Below are 22,292 nucleotides of genomic sequence, written 5' to 3' on the forward strand. Positions count from 1 at the left end.
TCAAAACCAAAATCTTACAATCATGAGTCCGACACCCTAACCACTAAGCCACATGCCTCCACAGCAGGGTGCAAGTGGATCAACAGTTACCAGTTATATATTGTAGCGATATCAGTTGTAGTTTGTGCATAGTCAAACAAGCAGTTAGATCAAACATGACAAGCTTTCTACACTGGAACCCCACTTTAGGCAAAACTGATTGAAGTAACTGAACTTTCCCAGGTGAAAAGAACAGCCATGTATGGTAGTGCTTGCATTTGGAAACTCATATTTATGAGGCGGCATACAGTCATTCAGGCTGCTCCAAACAGCAGCCAAATCTCCCTGTAATTCCCCCTTGCCATTTTAATAAAGACATGTTGGATAATATAGTTCCAGTCAAAGCATGACTGAAAGAAAGAAGTAAGCAGACAGATGGACATGGTTAGAACATCTTTGATCATAGGTCTGATACAACCACAAGAAGAATAACAACTCTCCACACCCAAAATATATCTTAATGTACAATGTCATAAAATACTTCTCACACATACATCATTATTATTAAGCCAAAGATACTCCTTAAGGGAATATTTGGATACACTACCAAGTCCCATAATCACTTGATGAGTTAACTCTCTTTTCAACCATACTCTAGTATCTTGTCACAGACACTGAGTACAGAATAGTAAATCTTGTCTATTCACCTGAAAATAATCTAAGCACAGCCAATTCAGTTTTTGGCTGTGTTTTTGTTTAACTAAAGTGAAATGCTTGCAAAAGAGACATACATCCATTACGACTCTTTGGTATATTTCCCTGACTTTTAACTTTAATATATATCCTTATGTCAAAGATTCTCATTCATATTTATATTTCAAGAATAGGACCAGTGTGAAATTTTGTAAGGTTGTGAGCACTGCAAAACCTTAACTGACTAACATATATAAATTCTTGATTCCAAACATGAAAGATTTTCTTTTAAGGATATTTCAAAAATAACAGTAGTAAGATATTAAGATAAATTAATATCACAAAACTTTATTTGATTCATTTTCTCAAATGTATAATTAAAAAAATGAAAAATAAAAGTAACTGTTTACATCAAAATGCATTTTATTTTTAATTTTAATCTTGAAGCAAAAATAGTTTTTAAATCATTACAAAATTTACTCTATACATTTAATTAACAAAAAATAGTTATAAAGTGAAATTATCAGTGGAATAATGTTAGGAATAAACAATATTTTGTTAAGAAAAAAATTTAAAACAATTTCTTTGATTTTTACTTAGAAAAGTTTGTTAAATATTTCTTCCAGATCATTTTCTTTAGGTGTTCCTTTTGTGGTATGTAACGCTGATGAAAAGATAAAATATATATACATAGTTAAATTTATAGAGATTATGTATAGCATATAAATATACTGGTTTCTTTCAATAATCAATACCAAATTAAGAAAATGCAGTCATTCATACAGATATTTGAAATACTTTTCTGATAACTTTTGTCGTTTGTATTTATGATAAATTCATTCAAGGGGTTCCAGTCAGTTTTATATCATCAAAATATCTGCTTTAAATCAGATACTATGTTGGAAATAAACTTCAGAAATGTAATTTTTACAAAATTTTTACATTTTTGTAAGCTAGTCTAAATGAAAAGACAGAGAAAAGAGTGAAGCACATAGACAATGGAAGATTTTGACAGTTAAAAACTGAGTATTAAATGCAAAAAAGGACTCCTTATATGTGTAAAGTAAAATATAAATAATTTTATAGATAGTGATTTTAAGTTATACTGGTAGTTGACATTATCAGATTACAAAAGTACTCTACTCTGCTTACACTATTTATACATTGGAGTTTTTCAATGGCTAGATGTGATATGGGGTAAGCAGTACACATTTGAAATATATGGATTAGATTTTTAGAAGGTTGCAAACTACTTTACTTTGAAATGATGTACATAGTTAAATAGTTAAATAGGGGAGAAGAATGAGGGAGAGGGAATGGTTATTTTAAGGAGATACATAAACTGTGTTTGTGTGTGTGTGTGTGTATGCATGTGCATGCACATATGTCATCTTCACAATTTTAACGTCCACTTTTCCATGCTTGCATTGGTCAGATGGAATTTGCTGAGGCAGATATTCTATGGTCACCTGTTCCCACACAAAGTAATATTTCCCCTTGGCCATATATACTTTTCACAAAACACTGAAAATTAAACAATGCCACTTGTATGACAACCATCACATGAAGCCAAGGCAAGGGTATATATACACACACACACACATTCATGCATGCACAATGGGTGGTTGGCCTGGGGCTATAGTAGAAGACACTTATCCAAGGTACCACACAAGGGATTGACCCTGAAATTAAATGGTTAGGAAACAAGCTTCTTGACAACATGATCAGCACTATTTATTGGGAATATTTCACACTAAAGACAAGCATATGGCAATACATAACAAGGTACAATAGCATACAGTTTGAGAAAATTCGAATTGTTCATTTGTTGTTGTTGGCAATGTTATAATTTCATCATAGATGTTGATGGTAATAGGGAATCTAATAGTTATTGTTATTGACAGAAACAGAAGTGGTAATAAGTGGAATGTCTATTTTCTTTTGCTAATAGTAGACATAAACATTCATATAAATGTAATAAAAATTAAAATTGATAAATGTATGAACGAAATAGTTGAATGTGTATATGTAAGTGCAGTAATTCTTAATGAATGCAGTCTGATTTATTTGTTCTGATATTCTGCCTCTACAGTAATACAAAGGATACATTTTAAAACTTGGCACATGCTGAGACAAATTAAGACAAGTTCCACAGCTGGGTAGCCAAATTCTTGTTTTTGTTATTGGTAGATATAATTTAGCACCAATAGTATTCTCTTTAACCCTTTTGTTACCAACCCTGCTGAAACTGGCTCTGGCTCTGAGTGCAAATGTCTTGTTTTCATAAGTTTTGAATTAAAATCTTCTACCAATTTACAATTAGTTACAATTCATGTTCCTAACACTAGCTGAATGATTACTAAGTTATTTTACTAAATTCTTTGTTATATTTAAAGTAATTGAAAGAAACACAGAGCATCTCAAAATAAATACAATAACAAAAGGATTAATGATTGTGGTCATTTTTCACTATGTTAATTGTGTGTTTTTTATTCATTCAGGCGTCATTTTTCCACACCAATACATTTTGAAGGCCTCATTGTTTCTGGGATTACTAGTTAAGACATATGATAACATTTTCAATACAGGACTGTTGTTTTGTTTTACATGTCTTAGTATCTAGAAGCCAATTTTCACAGCGTATTCAATCTCATCACCTATTAAGGATGGTAAACAAGTTCATTCAAATCTCTGTAAGTTCTTCAAGTCATATATTATGGGTGTTTATTTGGGACAGTTGTGTAGGTAAAAAGTAAACTTTGCTTTGTGTCTGTGGGTATATGTCTTAATTAAATCACTGAATTTCATTATTGGAAAACCTAAAAATAATAGTTATTCTTGACTCCATTCCATTGTAAATTCTTCATCATCATCATCATCATCATCATCATCATCATCGTTTAACATCTGCTTTCCATGCTAGCATGGGTTGGACAATTTTGACTGAGGGCTGGTGAACCAGATGTCTGCACCAGGCTCCAATCTTGATCTGGCAGAGTTTCTACAGCTGGATGCCCTTCCTAATGCCAACCACTCAGAGAGTGTAGTGGGTACTTTTACGTGCCACCAGCGCGGGGCTAGTCAGGCAGTACTGGCAATGACCTCGCTCAAATCTTTTTACACATGCCACTGGCATAGGTGCCAGTAAGGTGACGCTGATGACGATCAAGCTTGAATGGTGCCCTTTTATGTGCCACCGGCACAGAAGCCACTTAGCCGCTCTGGCAACGATCACGTTCAGATGGTGCTCTTGGCATCCTACTAGCATGGGCACAAGTGCCAGTAAGGCGATGCTGGTAACGATCACACTTGAATGGTGCCTTTTATGTGCCACTGGCACGGAAGCCGGTTAGCCACTCTGTCAATGATCACACTCGTATGGTGCTCTTTGCACCCTGCTAGCACAGATAATGCTATAATTTATTCTATAAAGCAATATCTTAAATTTACTTAACTTAATTTATCTATGCTTTCATTCCAAAGAATGAAGCAACTATCAAAAAAAATCTTTTTCAGCCCTGCCTTATATTAAGAATTTCCATATTTTTATAATTCTTGTTCATTGTCATCCCCAAATATCCAATAGCTAATTTTGCATGTCAACCTGTTCCAGATTTTGGTCAGTAACAGTCAAAACATCAAACATAAAATAGTTATTTTGCAGAATTAAATTTTAATCTAGCAAATATTAGTTCTTCTGCTCATATATGTATATATGGAGATATGCATACTCTTTTACTTGTTTCAGTCATTTGAGTGTGGCCATGCTGGAGCACCACCTTTAGTCGAGCAAATCAACCTCAGGACTTATTCTTTATAAGCCTCGTACTTATTCTATCGGTCTCTTTTGCCGAACCGCTAAGTTATGGTGACGTAAACACACCAGCATTGGTTGTCTAGTGATGTTGGGGGGACAAACATAGACACACAAATGTATACACACACACACACACACACACACATATATACATATATATGACGGGCTTCTTTCTGTTTCCGTCTACCAAATCCACTCACAAGGCTTTGGTTGGCCCGAGGCTGTAGTAGAAGACACTTGCCCAAGGCACCACACAGTGAGAGTGAACCTGGAACCATGTGATTTGTAAGCAAGCTACTTACCACACAGCCACTCCTATGCCTATGCATATATATTTCTACATTAACAAACCTATCAACAGAACATATAGTACACATATTATGTATATACAGGCACATACATACATTGTCGCCATCATCCTCATCTAACATCTGCACACACATATACATACACAGACACATATACATACATATTAACAAATAGATACACAGAGGCCATCCGGATTCCCGTTTGCGCCGTGAACAGGAATTAATCTTCTCTCTTCGCTCTTATACGCCATTTGGTCTCAACTCTCCCCCCTCCTCATCTAACCTCCCCCCCGACCCCTACTTCTCTTCAGTCCTTCATCCTTTCACCCCTACTCCTCTTCCCTTCTTCCCTCTTTCTCCCTCCCTCCTTCTTCCCTCTTTCTCTCTGCTCCCTCACTCCCCTTCTCTCTCTCCCCCTCTATCCTCCCTCCTCCTCTCCCCTCCTCTTCTCCTCTCCTTCCTTCTCCCCCTTCCCCCTCCTCTTCTCCTCTTTCCTTCTCCCCTTTCTTTATTTCTGTAAACCTGCCTTCGCCTTTTGTCTATTTTCATAAAGCTTCCCGTTATATATATATATTCGCTACGAAAATTTAACCTTTTAGGCTACTTTCAAGCCTTCGCCATAACTTGATTTATCTTTCCTATCTCTCTCTCTCTACGAAATTTAACCTTAGGCTACCTCAAGCCGTAATCCTATCTTTTCCCATCTTTCCGCCATTGGCGGTCTTTTTTTCCTCCTCTTCTTCTTCTTATGCTAAAACTTGAAAATCGCCATTACCATTACGATTCTGCAATTTAAATTCCCAATTCAACTTACTTTCTTCTTCAATTTCAACTCCCGGTCGATGCCCGCAGCAAGTTCTTAAAAATTTATCTTACTATTTTTATTCGTTGTTACTACGTTTATTCATACATTGATAACTTGATTCGTCTTACCCATCTCATTCGCTACGAAAATTTAACCTTTTAGGCTACTTTCAAGCCTTCGCCATAACTTGATTTATCTTTCCTATCTCTCTCTCTCTACGAAATTTAATAGGCTACCTCAAGCCGTAATCCTATCTTTTCCCATCTTTCCGCCATTGGCGGTGCGCCCGCCCCCCACCCCCACCACCAATACCGATGAACACTGTTCTCACCCCCACCACCAATACCAGTGAACACTGTTCTCACCCCCACCACCAATACCGGTGAACACTGTTCTCACCCCCACCACCAATACCGGTGAACACTGTTCTCACCCCCACCACCAATACCGGTGAACACTGTTCTCACCGCCACCACCAATACCGGTGAACACTGTTCTCACCCCCACCACCAATACCAGTATACCCTGTTCTCACCATCTACACCGGATACGCCCTACTCCCTCCTCCACCCCCCACTACCCCTTCTCCTCATATGCTTTCACTGTGAAAAGACAAGCTGCTAGCGCCATAGCTCATCAACTGCCCACCGATCTTTGTTTCCTCCTGACACTGCCTCAATCCGACCATCCCCTTTTAGTACCCTCCCGCCTTGTAATATCCTACGTTTTTTATTTCTTACGAACCTACACCAATCCTTCCTGCCATCGTTCCTCCTTACCCCAACCTTCCCCACTGGTTGCTCCCCTATACTACCCGCCTCAACTGGACCCCCCCCTCCCCAACTCAACTCTAGAATATCTGTATTTCTTTCCTCTACCTAATTACGTTACTCAGTGACGATAACGAATGTCCACTGCTAACACCAGCTCCTGCCCACGGCGTGGTCAGGTTGGAAGAGAGATCAAAAGAAAAATACCACGAAAACTATCACCACCACAACAACCCTCCTCTTCTCAGGCGCCGAATCCCCCCCGTCCCCCCCACATCTCCTTCCCAGTTTTCAGAGTTGGCACTATCAATGTTGGTACATTGACAGGCAAGTCTAGTGAGATTGTAGAGATGCTAGAGAGAAGACAGGTTGATGTATGCTGCATACAAGAGGTAAGATGGAGAGATGCTTCGGCTAGGGTCCTCACGGGCAAGGCACTTAGGTACAAACTCTACTGGCAAGGTAACGCGGAAGGTGTAGGGGGTGTAGGCATTCTCCTTGCGGAGGAATGGGTGGATAAGGTCATAGAGGTTGTTAGGGTTTGTGATAGAGTGCTTAAGCTCAGGTTGGTCCTACAGAGTGGCACAGCTATGATTATCTCAGCCTATGCCCCACAAGCGGGACTACCAAATGATCAGAAGGACAACTTTTATGATACCCTTCTGCAGGCTACTTCAAAGACTAGTAACAAGGACCTCATCTTTGTAGGTGGAGATTTTAATGGGCATGTTGGGCGGGAATCGGGTATCTTCACTGGGGTACATGGTGGCTATGGTATTGGCACCAGAAATGATGAGGGAACTAGACTGCTGGAATTCTGTGATGCATGTAACCTTTCAATCTGCAACACTAACTTCAAGAAGCCAGTCTGCCACCTTATAACTTATCAGTCAGGAGACTCCGCTAGCCAAATAGACTTCATCCTCACCAGACAACGGGATGCAGGGTTGCTCTTGAATACAAAGACCCCCCGGGTGAAGAATGTATCCCTCAGCATAGACTAATCATCAGTGACTTTAAGCTTGAGGCCAGAAGGACTCCAAGAAACAAACCAATCCAGAAAAGAAGGATTTGGAGGCTAAAGAACCCTTCGCATGGTCAGAAATTTAGGGACATACTCATCAAGTAATTTGATGAGAGGGAGGAGGAGCTTCAGACGTCAGACATAGAAGGTAGCTGGGAATTCCTACGGGACAGCTTGTTGAGTGCCACAGACCAAGTCATCATAGTCCTTCAGGCAATAACAGAGGAATTCAAAACGGGATGCCCCTGGGAGCTCCTCTATGCCGATGACCTAGCTCTCATAGCAGAATCACTACCAGAACTAGAAGAGAAATTTCGGGTGTGGAAGCAAGGGTTGGAATCAAAGGGCCTTAGAATAAATGTAGCAAAGACCAAAGTATTAGTAAGCAGCAAGAGGTACTCAGCACACATCCCCTCGGGTAGGTGGCCCTGCTCAACCTGTAGGAAAGGTAAAGGTAGAAACTCCATAAGATGCACCCAATGTAAGTTATGGACACATAAGAGGTGCAGCAACATTAAAGGGAAATTAACAGATAAGATAGCTTTCATGTGCGGCAGATGCACAGGGACAATAGACACAACAGACACTCAGAAAACAGATTCCATCACACTCCAGGGAGAGAAACTAGAAGTAGTTGATAGTTTCCGCTACCTGGGTGACCAAGTTAGTAGCGGAGGTGGATGCACAGAGAGTATCACCACTAGAATACGAATAGCCTGGGCAAAGTTCAGAAAGCTCCTAACCCTACTGGCAACAAAAGGTCTCTCCCTCAGAGCAAAAGGTAGATTGTATGATGCATGTGTGCGAACTGCCATGCTTCACGGTAATGAAACATGGGCTGTGACTGCAGAAGACATGCGTAGACTTGAAAGAAATGAAGCTAGCATGATCCGCTGGATGTGTAGTGTCAGTGTGCACGCAAAACAGAGTGTAAGTATCCTGAGAGAAATGCTGGATATAAGAAGCATCAGATGTGGTGTGCAAGAGCGACGCTTGTGATGGTATGGTCATGTGCTGCGGATGGATGAAGAGAGATGTGTGAAGAAGTGCCACTCCCAAACAGTTGAAGGTATCAGGGGGAGAGGTAGACCCAGGAAGACATGGGATGAGGTGGTCAAGCATGACCTCAGAGCATTGGGCCTCACTGAGGCAATGGCGAAGGACCGAGATCTCTGGAGATATGCTGTGACTACAAAGACCCGGGCTGCTTTCTGCAGCAATTCCACATACCCCCTACCCATTCTAAGTACCCCGGATCCCCAAAGTACCCTGGATCCCCAAAGTACCCCGATCCCCAAAGTACCCCGGACCTCGTTGCCCCCGTGCCGCTGACACGTTAAAATGCTCGAACCGATCGTGACGATGCCGGACCCTCCGGCCCCTGTGCAGGTGGCACGTAAAAAGCACCCAATCCACTCACGGAGTGGTTGGCGTTAGGAAGGGCATCCAGCCGTAGAAACTCTGCCAGATTCAGACTGGAGCCTGGAGCGGCCCCTGGCTTCCCAGACCCGGTCAAACCGTCCAACCCGTGCTAGCGCGGAAAGCGGACGTTAAACGATGATGATGATGATGATGATATATATATATATCAGTTGTCAAGCGATGGTGGGGGGACAAACACAGACACACAAACATATACACACACATACATATATACATATATACGACAGGCTTCTTTCAGTTTCCATCTACCAAATCCACTCACAAGGCATTGGTCGGCCCGAGGCTATAGCAGAAGACACTTGCCCAAGATGCCACGCAGTGGGACTGAACCCGGAACCATGTGGTTGGTAAGCAAGCTACTTACCACACAGCCACTCCTGCGCCTGTTTATATATGTTTATATATGTTTATATATTTGTTGTGCAAGATTTTTTATGTGAAATCGTGTGTTGAAACAGATATTGTTGTATTTAGGAATGGTCATTTTGCCAGTTTAGCCAATAAAAACACACGCAATATATATTTGGTGTTAGTTTACTTCAGCGTTATTTATTTTTTACATTAATCTTAATCTTATTTCGGCCAGAGTTCTTTCGTCACACTCCTGTGACCGCATCAGTGGTCCTTTGCTTATTTGTGTGTCTCAAATGTATACAAAATGGTTGACGGTTAGTAAGGAGAGACACACAAATAAGAAAGAAGAAAGCAAAGGACCACTGATGCGGTCACAGGAGTGTGACGAAAGAACTCTGGCCGAAATAAGATTAAGATTAATGTAAAAAATAAATAACGCTGAAGCAAAGTAACACCAAATATATAATGCATGTGTTTTTATTGGCTAAACTGGCAAAATGACCATTCCTAAATACAACAATATATATTATATACACACACATATATATATATATTAGATAGTAAATCCCAACTGTTTCTTCTTGAAGCACATATGCTTATTCCATTATTACAATCAATATGTATCCATAATTACTGTTGTATGTAAATCAAAATACACATTGAAATTGAGAATTATGGAAATATTATTTGCAAGAAAACAAAACAGGAAAATGGAATTTTTTTAGTATTATTTATTCTCCATTACACAGTACATCTGAGTACTATAAACAATGAGTTCATTATTGTCTTTATTATTTGCTATCAGGAATTACATGAGATTTACATTTCTATATAACATGTAAATCTTTGTAATTCCTATTAGCAAATGAAATACATGTAATGGAGAATAAATAATACCCAAATATTTCTATTTTCCTCTTCTGTTATTTATATATATCATCATCATCATCATCATCATTTAATGTCTGCTTTCCATGCTTGTATGGGTTGGATGATTTGACTGAGGACTAGCGAACCAGATGGCTGCACCAGGCTCCAATCTGATCTGGCATATTTTATATATGTATATATATATTGTCAGTTGACACACACACACACACACACACACATATATATATATATGTCAGTCGACATATATATATATTGTCAGTTGATCATATATCCCAAAAAGAAGCACATTCTAAATGTAAGAGCAGCAATGTATTTATAGGAAGTTACTTATATGGCCAGTCATAGAGTGACCAATGGTTCTGCATCCACGAAGTCACACACACACATGTGGACACAGATACACACACGCATGCGCATGCACACACACACATGCACACATATACACAGAAACTTACAATGGGTTTCTTTTACTTTCTGTCCACCAGATTCACTCACAAGGTTTTGGTCAGTCTGGAGTTATAATAGAAGACATCGAAAGTGCTCTGCAGTGAGACTGAAACTAAATTTATGATGTTATGAAGTGAACTACTTGACTACACAACCATGCCCGTTCCGATATACACACAGATATATGTGTGTGTGTGTGTGTATGTATGTGTGTATGTATAGTAATTTTGTGCTTTGCTTAGATGTGATGCATAGCACCAGAATTTTCATCTTGAGTTAAATACAATGAACTACTCTATATCATTATTAGAGTATCTGCACAAGTGGAACTAGGACAGGCTAATTTTGGCTGGCATGAAGTTGTATAAATTGTGAGTCAACTCAAATAATAATGTTTTGAAAGCATTTATTCTGAAATGTATTAACCAAGGAAAGTCTTGCATAATGAGGTGTATTTCGTATTACATACCATGCAGATCTGAAATTTATGTATCAAATGCTTTCAGAATATCATTATTTAGTTTGACTTCATTACATTTGGCAATATACCATGTTTGTGAAGACTTGTCTAACCAAGTGAAAGTGTAGTTGTTGCTGATGCCAGTGTCACATAGCTAATACATAAAAAGCACCCATTGCACTCTTGGAGTGGTTGGCTTTAGGAAGGGCATCCGGCTGTAGCAATCTTGCCAAAACAGATTGGAACCTGGTGTGGCTCTCCAGCTTACCAGTTTCAGCCAAACCGTCTAACCCATGCCAGCATAGAAAGCAGATGCTAAATAATGATCATGATGATAATGATTATAATGTGAGTGTGTGTGCACATGCATATGTTAATCTGACCTTATTTTGTCAATATTTGTCTAACTTTATATGTTTACTTCCATCCACTGAAATCAAAGATCCACACTTACCTTCTTTATTTTCCAAACTTTCTTTCACTCCATCAATAACAGATTCTTCACTTTCAATTGTTGCATTGTTAGCCATACCAGTTTCTGATTTCAGGATTTTCAGCATGCTTTCATCATTGTCAGTCTTCTCAACATTATCTCCAGCCTCAGTAACATGTGGTTTTAGTGTGCTAACAACATTTGATTCTACAATTCCACTATCTTTTACCTCATCTGTATTAACAACATTTGATTCTGTTGGGTTAACTCTTGATCCTTGTGACAAAGTGTCATTTGATTCTACAATTCCACCAGCTTCTATCTCATCTGCATTAACAACATTTGATTCTGTTGGGTTAACTCTTGATCCTTGTGACAAAGTATCATTTGATTCTACAATTCCACCAACTTTTATCTCATCTGTATTAACAACATTTGATTCTGTTGGGTTAACTCTTGATCCTTGTGACAAAGTATCATTTGATTCTACAATTCCATCAGCTTTTATCTCATCTGTATTAACAACATTTGATTCTGTTGGGTTAACTCTTGATCCTTGTGACAAAGTATCATTTGATTCTACAATTTCACCAACTTTTATCTCATCTGTATTAACAACATTTGATTCTGTTAGGTTAACTCTTGATCCTTGTGACAAAGTATCATTTGATTCTACAATTTCACCAACTTTTATCTCATCTGTATTAACAACATTTGATTCTGTTAGGTTAACTCTTGATCCTTGTGACAAAGTATCATTTGATTCTACAATTCCATCAGCTTTTATCTCATCTGTATTAACAACCTTTGATTCTGTTGAGTTAACAACACTTGATCCTACTGACAAAGTAGCATTTGGCTTTTCTGCATTAACATTTGCTATCATCGCATCAATATCACTTGATATTGTAACATTTGATTCTGCTAGCCCTGCCAGTGATTCAGCTGCTTTTTCTTCTTTTTCAAATTCGGCTAATAATCCACTGAGAAGGTGTACATTATTTTTAATTTCACCTATTGTCTTTTTCTCTTCCTCAAAATTCTCCTCTTGTTTTTTCTTTTTGTCTTCTTCTGACAGGATTATACCGTCAACAGCACTTGTATTCTGATTTACACTAGCCCTATCAGCTACCTCAGTGTTATTTGATGTCTCATTTACACCAATTCCATTAGCGATCCCAATTTTAGATGCAGCCAGGGCAGCAGCTGAAATTGTAAAATTATACTTAATTTATTACAAGATCATATATCTGTTTACTGATGTATGTATATATTTTTGCATAACTCTACTGAAAGACTGTGAATTTCTACATATAGACTGTATAATTATACAGAGAACAACAAAACAGACTGAATTTTTGTAAATGGATTATGTAGCTTAAGAAATAGACTGCATAGTTCTGGAGATAGACTGTTTAACAGAGCATCTAACTCTACAAATAGATTGTGTGAATTTGTACAGATAGCAAAATTGTCTTAAACATCAGAGATGTGGATTATGCAAAAATGCTTTCAATTTTTGCTTCTCCAACTTACCTCTGTTTCAAAAGTTACATCAAGCCATAACTTCTTAAGATGTATGGCTTAAGGTTTTAAAGTTATGCTTTAGGGTTATGGTATAGGTTCAATGTTAGGCCTAAGATTTGCAGTTAGGGTGTAGGGTTAAATAAAGAGAAAGTGTATTTTTACAGCACCATGATTTCACTTGTTTCAGACATAAATATGAAGAAATTGTTAAAAATTAAATAGAATATAAACTCTGTCTCAAACATCGTAGTGTTCTCAATTTTTATTATTGCACATTATTTTATGAAATTTAACAATTTTAATAACATTATTTTAATCAATATATGAGCAAACTATTAAGTCTGGCCTGTATTTAAACCAAATATATTACAACTTCTGAAAATTGTGCTGATACTGAAAACTTATGAAATTATTATAAACCAATTTAATCAACTAACACAAATATTATATCTATCAAAAATTCATTAGAATATTTGTAATCTTCTTGACCTGGAACAGAAAATATTCAAAAAACTTCAGTGTTCAGTTTTTTTTAATATCTGTTCATGAATGCAAGTTAACAAGGTTGTTTTTTCGTTGATGTGTCATAAAAAGGCAATGGGGTGTAAATATATGAGACAATGTATAGAAAGATGACTTGCTAGAAGCATTGCTTGCAGCAGATGTGAGGAATGCAACATACAATTTGTAGATATCTGGAAAAGCTTTAAATGAATATAGTGAAGAAGTTATATTTATTAAAAGTTATATTTTCTAAAATGTAATGATGTAACATTTACAATACATAATTCATTGTAAAATGAGCTGTCCAAATAGTTTATGCTCATGAGTTTATACTCAAATGGGAGATAATCTTAAAACTTCTAAGAATGCTTCTGATTCAAGAGACAAAGCTTCTATAGCTGCAAAATGAATGCATCTCATGATGCATTCATTAAAGCAACTTTGAAGTTCTCTAACATAGTTATCAAAAACACTGTTGTAATTACAATTAAAAATTATATATTTGTTATCAGAATCTTCATGACCCATCATTGATTTTATTACGAATGGTTGTGTAATATACCCTGGAATTGTAGAAGTGTTTTGAGGAATAGAACACTCATCTTCTACATTAAATGTCTTAGCCTGAGAGAAAATGCTCAGAAATTTTCCTTTGTCTGTTCTCATTTCTTTCAAAATATTCAGTACAGTATTTTGTAAGATGTACTCCTTCAGACAAATTGCAGTCACAACATTGTAACAGTTTATTTGTTGCATCAAGAACTTTCAGAATATCTCCAAGAAAAATACCAATGAAGATAAATTTGAGGCTGGTTATCTGTTTCAAAATACCAGTTGCCTCAATTCTGATCTTTATGTCAGAACTGTCATGCTCTGCATCTTGTAGCACTTGCACTGTGTGTTCGTGATTGGTATGTATTGCAGTAACAGTTGCTAGATACTCAGACCATTGTTGTTCCAATAAGTACTTCAAATGTTTCAGTCTATGTGGAAAGTTATAAAGAACTTTACAGGCTCCACAAAGCAATTTTATGTCATTAATCTCTTCAATCACATGAACTACAACCAAATGTAACTGATGATCGAAGCAGTACACATACGGAATTTCCTTTCCCATTTTCTGTTGCAACATTTTCTTAATATTACTGGTACAGCTAGCGGTAGGCTGACAGAAACGTTAATACACCGAGCGAAATACTTAGCAGCATTTCATTTGTCTTTATGTTCTTAGTTCAAATTCTGCCAAGGTCAACTTCACCTTTCATCCTTTCATGGTCGATAAATTACCTGTTGCATACTTAATTGACTGGCCTTCTCTCCAAAAAGTTTGAGCCTTTTGACTAGAGTAGAAAAGAATATCACTGGTACAGTCAGATATTACTGAGGCACCATCATAACACTGAGATAAAATGCTTTTCAGCATCTTCAATACTTTGCATAATTGCGTTAGCCAAAACTTTCGGCCTTTGCTCATAGTTAAAGTGATAAAACTTTCTAACATAATCCCTGCTTTTACAAAGCTTACAATTATTGAAATAACTTTAGGATCGTGAATTCCATCACATTTAATTCATAAGTTGTATCATTTCATTTTGCATCATAAAAGATGTGTACAAATGCATTTTAGGTATCACTGGAAATTGAAAAAGCCATAAAATTAGTCCAGAAACTTGATTTTTACTATTGTCAAGACAGGCAATATTTTCATTGTATTCACCCCAAAGTGCAAGTTCATCATCATCATCTTCATCATTAACACATACTTCTACAATAACTTAGATAATTTAGACAGGTTTTGGCCAGTATAGGCCCAGGTCATTTCTAACTTAATAGCACCACCTGGTGATGTCTTTTAGATCGTGGTTCACACCTCTGTCATATATGGGACACCATAGCCCACTCTAGCAAAGAGTTACTGTTAGAGACATATCCGAGTGTAGGAGGTTGGTCCAGAATTTTTGGGATAAATTTGTCCAGAAAACTTTTGAATTTTATTGGATCTGTTTCTTTTTTTATGTATTTTGATATAATATTAAAGGGAGCTGGACTGGTTGAAGCAAACTAGTTGTGTTGTAATGTTGTGACATCTCGAGTTCAATTTTTGAAGTGGGCGAATAGCATGGAGGCCAAGTCTTGGGTGGATCTTAAAATTGATGCCAACATCTTTTGTACAATATTGATGGAATATTTTCCATATCACACAAATGACATAGTGCTCATGGCAGCATTAGATTGTAAATAATACTAATTTTTTTTTTCAGTTGATCTTCATTCTGATTAATCGTCTTGTATTTCTGCCTTTCACTCTTAAATTTCATAGTATTTTTGTGTGACAGAATTCTCATACCTACTAAAACCTTTGTTTTTTGACAAAGTGTTAGGCCACTTAGTATATCCTTCAACTTTCAAACTAATGTCAGCATTCTGGAGTGTACAAAAATGAGCATAGCAATGGCAGAAAGCAGCTTTAGATGAAACTGAGAATTCTAACCAAGGTCTGCCATTAAACCATAAAGCACAGAAGCCTCATTGTTTTTACTTTTGTTTTTTTGAGGGGTTTTCTTACCATATTGGTTAGAATGATGCACTGATAATTTTGGTTGACATGGTATCATATCTAATCTGGATGGATAAGTCAAGTTTGGGAAGCATATCAAGTTCTGTAGATTGCGTAAGATCAGCTGCCAAAAGAGTTGAAGGATGGTGTAATGTTGCAGATTCAATTAACTGTGATCCATTTGAAATGGAAGAAATCTTCTTTGTTTCATCATTTTCACAGGTCTTGGAGGTTTTAGAATTTACAACCAAAAACATATGACAAAAATTAATTTTTGTCATTTCATTGCCTTTCAATTTGAATAAAATACAATTCTTTAAGTTCAAGCAAAATATAATAAAACTGCAAAAGCAAACTATTAATGGTTATTAATTTGAAAAACAGAATATTCAAGGTATTTCCTTATAAACTAGCTGAAATGTCTGTTCCGACTCTCTATTTTAAGTTGATGCATGACTTTGATTAGAGATAATCTTATAATTCAAGTTGTGAGGGCAAAATACAGTTATGGAAAACCCAAAGAACTTCTCACTTTTTTCATTGATAGTCAAAGAAATTCTATCTCTTTCTTTATGTGTGTGTAAGTTTGTATGTGTGTGTGTGTGTGTGTGTGTGTATGTATGTATGTAGGTATGTGTGTGTGCATATACATAGGTGTGTGTATGTACATATATATATGTATGTTTGTGTGTGTGTGCATATATATATGTGTGTGTGTATGTGTCCATACATATATATTTGGTGTTTGTGTGTGTGTATGTGTAGGTATGCATGTTTGTAGGTATGTGTGTGTACATATACATAGGTGTGTGTATGTACATATATATATGCATGTTTGTGTGTGTGTATGTTTGCATATATATATGTGTGTATATGTGTCCATATATATTGTGTTTATGTATGTGTGTGTGCATGTGTGCCTGTACATATACATAGGTGTATGTATGTATATATATATATATATAAATGTATATTTGTGTGTGTATATGTGTGTGTGCGCATATATATGTGTGTGTACATGTGTTTGCATATATATATATATGTATGTGTTTGTGTGTGTGTGTGTGTGTATGTGTCCATACATATATATATATATATTGCACTTGTATGTGTGCGTGTTTGTGTGTGTGTGCAAAATATTGTTCTTGTTTACAGAACAGTTAAATAGCATCTGGTTCTTTTTCTTTGCAATGTTTAATTGGCCAGTATTCTTTCATGGAATGTTAAGGTGGTCAGTATGTGGTCTAACCCCTTTATCTATGTGAGAATGTCTGTGTGTGTGTGTGTGAAGATGGAATCAGAAGTAGTATTAATAAAATGTAAATGAATGTGTGTAGGGGGAGTTACTTATGTATATGTATTCTCCCGAGCATCAGTAATGTATAAGCCTACATTTCATCAGGGCTCTTTGTAGTTTTATTTTTTATTTTTGTCGTTGATGTTTTTCACTTTTGCTTTTATTCAATTTCATTTTTTCCTCTATTAATTATTTCCATGGAGAATTTTTGACCAGTCTCTTTGGTTCACTTTGTTTATTATTTTAAAATCTAATTTTCATTCTGGTTTAAGAAGAAAAGTTACTCAGGCTTCAAGAAACACATTGCAGGAACATTTTGTAAACTGTATTTTCAAAATCTGAGGGTGTACCATTGAATAGTAAGGTGGAGAATGCCATCCAGTAACCACTTCCTTAATGACAGGCCCAACTGATAGACTGATTAAGTGAAACTTTACAGATAAAGTGTGAGAAGCTAAAATCTCATTGCACATCATTAAGTTAATCAACCAATCAAAATTATTTTTCTACTTACTGTAATTCTGACAGGAAGCTTCCATTTTCTCAGTAACATCTTCCTTTGAAGTCTGGAAATGGCCAGCCAATGAGTTCAACATTTTAGACAGCTCCGCAGTTTTTTTCAGGTCGGTCAAGCCATCTGGAATAGGAAAAAAGGAGATCCCATCTGTTTCTAACAAACTCTGTTAACTGTTAGTATGTGCATTTTGGTTTCAAACAGAGAAGAAGTGGTAGAATCCATATTTTTAGAAGAACTTTTCAGACTGATAAAGTTAGTGTGGTTATGTTGAAGTCAGTGTTCTAAAGTTAATGTATTTTGGAAAAGCATAGACAAAGATGTTGTCCAGGAGAACTGTGGCTGTGGACAAAAAGGATCAGGCTAAATGTTTAGTACAGTATTTGATGGAACTAGACAGATGAAAGGAGGAGATGTATGTGCATTTGGGTGAACTTGGATGCAGTAGGTACACAATTAACTAGTTTAGAGTATCAGCGGTTATTATACAAGTGGTACCAGAGATGGAGAGGAAAAGCAACATCTCTCTATACCAGTGTTTGTTGCATGGCAAAGATTCAATATTTGCCATTTAGCTTCGTTTGCATGAGTTTAGCTGAGTATGACATCAGAATTGTCCTAAATATATATAGAAGAGATTTGCAGTGGGTCAGTAAGTTATGAAGACTGAAGTATTTTTCCACCTTAAAGGGGGAATTTTGTCTTTGTGATGCAGTTTTTGCTATGTTATACATTTGGTGTCATCATGAATGATCATTATATATATATATATATACGACGGGCTTCTTTCAGTTTCCATCAATTCACAAGGCTTTGGTTGGCCCAAGACTATAGCAGAAGACACTTGCCCAAGGTGCCACACAACAGGACTGAACCGAGAACCATGTGATTGGGAAGCAAGTTTTTCACAACACAGCCATGCTTGCGCCTTTGTAGCAGCTTTGAGAATTTGTTCTTCACATTTGTACTGATTGATTATTTGTACCATTGAAAGGCACAGATGTAAATAGGTATATGTTGGCAATTGCATAATTGATAAGAGCTTTGTTGGGTTCATGAAGTGAGTTAATGTATTTTAGGAACACTAGTCTATCAGGTAAAGAGAGGTATTTAACATAACTTAGACATAATAGGATGATATTGTGTCAGATATTGGCAGTGGTAATTTGTTCTAGACACAAGATAGATGTAATAAATGAGGTATGGCAAGAATAAGGTGGCGAGCTAGCAGAAAAGTTAGCACGCCAGGTGAAATGCTTAGCAGAATTTCATCTGCCTTTATGTTCTGAGATCAAATTCCACCGAGGTCAACTTTGCCTTTCATCCTTTCGGGGTCGATAAATTAAGTACCAGTTACACACTGAGGTCGATGTAATCGACTTAATCCCTTTGTCTGTCCTTGTTTGTCCCTCTATGTTTAGCCCCTTGTGGGCAATAAAGAAATAAGAATGATGTTGTGTAAGGTTAACTTTTCTAAAGTACAATACAGAGGTAAAAATTAAAGTGTGGGACAGGTTAAATTGCTCAAGATACAATATAATTTTATCAATGTAGTGATGTCAGTATGTGACAACCTACAATTTTACAATTGCATGTGAGAAAGAGGGATCACCATCTTGTATGTAAAACGACAAGAAAAATAAGAACTTGTGAGATGTTCATAATAAGTTATAACATATTTATGATTGGATGTAATGCATTACCATATAAGAATGGTTTGAAAGAAAAGGCTTGTAACATATTACATGAACATACTTTGCAACCACATGTCTCAAAGCAAGTGAGGCGAATATACGTGCATGCATGTGTGCGTGTGTGTGTGCGAGTGGCATGGCTCAATGCATACGCTTAGGAACCGACAGGCAAAAGTTGCAAAATTAGAAATGCATTCACTTTATATGATTTATAAAGAACATGATTTTGTTTCTTTCTGAATTATCTTTCTACAGAAGCAAAAAAGATCAACACATTCTGTATTCTTCCAGAAACAACCAAACTGATATGTGTAACCATTTCCTCACATATTTTCAGCACTCTAAAAACATTTCAGTCAATAAATCTTACATGTAAATCAGACCTAACACTTTAACACAGGATGTCAATAGACTGGAAGAAGCATGCATTTTATTGACAACCTTTATATTTCTTTCCTGGTTGTTTTGGATGACACCACTTACATAACATTGCAAAAGTTGTTTCACCAAAGACCAGTCTCGTTCCTCAGGACCAGAAAATATTTTAGCTACACTATGTTATTGAATCTTTGCAAAACTCAACTGAGAACCTCAACGGTACAGGTGTGCCTGTGTACTAAGAAGTTTTCTTCCTAGTTACATGGTTTCTGGTTCCCTAATACTGCATGATACCCTGGGCAAGTGTCTTCTACTATAATCTCTGGCCAACAAAAACCTTATGAGTGGATTTGATAGGTGGAAACTGAAAGAAGCCCATATATATATATATATATATATATATACATACACACACACACTTGTGTGTGTGTGTGAATGTTTCCTCAGCTTGCCATAGCATGATAGTTGTGAGTGTTCCCATCATGCAAGCAGTACCCCTTATTTCCAATCTTCCAAGACTTGTCTAATCATGGGAAATATTACGTTACTTGGAAATAGTTGAAGGTTGGCAACAGGAAGGACATCTGGCAATAGACATTCTACCTCAACAAATTCTATCTTACTCATGCAAGCTTGGAAAAGTGGACATTAAAATGATGATGATTAATGGAATATTAGTCCTGCATCTGGGACAATGCTGCAACTTCACAAAGAATCAACCTTGACCAAGTCTAAAAGAAGTCCATATGAATTATTGATAGACTCACTCTAACACATTGCAGCCTCTAGCCTACACATATATTGTTCCTCCTTTCTGCCTTTTCTACTGTTATAACTGCCGATGTTCCTGAGAAATAACTTATTGCATTAAACGCACACAGAGACACACCCAACATATTCGTCTTTCTTCCTGTCATCACACATTCTCTGTCTCCTTTGATCTGCACAAACTATTATTCACAGTCCTTCATTCTCAGAATGACAACCTCTGAACTTGTTTCTTGTGTTGGTTTGTGATTAGTAGTTGTAAACAGAAATAATATGCAGCATGAAGAAGTTGTTTCAAGAGGCACAACAATAAAAAGATGAGAAAATATAACAATTTATGTGTGAAATAAGTTCTGTTTCTTTTTTTCATCATCATTTCAAGAACTATAACTCTGACTCAACCAAAACTTTTGCTGAAATGGTTTCAAATTGTAAAATGGGAATTGACAAAACATTGAGATTATTTCTGCTGCCAAACTATCAATTGTGAAAAATCTTTTGAAGAATAATATTTAGGAAAAAAAGGAATAATTACAAAATGATATCAATTTTTGTAAGTAGCTGTTTATGCGAAACAAGGAACTCAGGATGCAATCCACATCAGCTTTCACTGTATAACTTATGGTTCCCCCGGAGAATTTCTGACAGAGCTCAGCTAAAGTTGCATGTTCATATTCTGAAACAAAACAAAATGTACAAATTATAAATTCTTGTCATAGATTCTTGGCATTCTTACACAACATACCAATAGCTTCAAAATCACAACCATTTTGCCTGAAAAACATTCTACAACAAAAATCTAATAAATTGGAAGCATACCAATACACAAGAAAGATTAAAACATTTGAGATATCACTGTGTGTGTGCACGCATGTGTCAGTGAGTGTGTGTGTGTGCATATGTGCATGTGTGTGTGGATGCATGAGTGGGGTGGGTGGGGATGAGTGCATGGGTGCATGCATGTGTATGTGTGTGTATTTGTGTATGTGGACACAGTTATAGCCAAGTTCATTAACAAAAGGTTTCAGGTTTCATCCACAAAGCTTGGCATTTTGATCATAAACATTTACCATGACCTCAAGTCAGTCTAAGTCTTTTGAATGAAAATAGGTAGATGAAAAAGTGTAGAAGTCCATTGGATTGACTATAACCATAATTCAAAGGTCCAGCCTTGTCATATTGTGTTATGATGACTGAGTATATTTGTTTGTGCAATATATAACCACTCACAAGCTAGTTCAATGAATAGGTCATTCGGTTGATTGGACAACCGAAAACTCATACATCATTCTCAATAGGAGAATCTACCATTATCATGCTTATGTATGTGTATGTATTGTGTACGAGTTTTAAACATAATCTTACTATAGACCTAAAACACAAGGAATAATCTCCAAATTGATAGCACACATGAATGTTGATCTGACTAAACAGTTTTGAACTTTTAAAATTTAATATTAGAATTGCCTTAATTTACCACTGTGATACTAAGAAAAAACAGATTATAGCTAGATAGAAACCACTTCTAAATTCACACAGAGACTGAGCAAATTATTATATCAATGGGTGTTTGGAATTTGTTAAGAAATTTCTAAGACTGTACATCCCCCTTTCTCTCTCTCTCTCTCT

At 36.6% G+C, this 22,292-nt stretch overlaps 1 protein-coding gene across 1 annotated transcript in view; it reads right to left on the reverse strand.

Annotated features, from left to right (window-relative positions):
- Nucleotides 1-1,077: 1,077 nt before the first annotated feature.
- LOC115218089 overlaps nucleotides 1,078-22,292 on the reverse strand; it is a 57,051-nt gene continuing 35,836 nt past the window's right edge. The window contains exons 6-9 of the mRNA XM_029787876.2: nucleotides 21,199-21,339; nucleotides 17,824-17,946; nucleotides 11,446-12,630; nucleotides 1,078-1,336 (exon numbers count right to left, since the gene is read on the reverse strand). Coding sequence (XP_029643736.1) covers nucleotides 1,269-1,336; nucleotides 11,446-12,630; nucleotides 17,824-17,946; nucleotides 21,199-21,339 — 1,517 coding nt within the window. The 3' untranslated portion in view covers nucleotides 1,078-1,268. The remainder of the gene's footprint in view (nucleotides 1,337-11,445; nucleotides 12,631-17,823; nucleotides 17,947-21,198; nucleotides 21,340-22,292) is intronic.

Source organism: Octopus sinensis, linkage group LG1 (genome assembly GCF_006345805.1).
Source record: "Octopus sinensis linkage group LG1, ASM634580v1, whole genome shotgun sequence".
Classification (NCBI taxonomy): domain Eukaryota; kingdom Metazoa; phylum Mollusca; class Cephalopoda; order Octopoda; family Octopodidae; genus Octopus; species Octopus sinensis.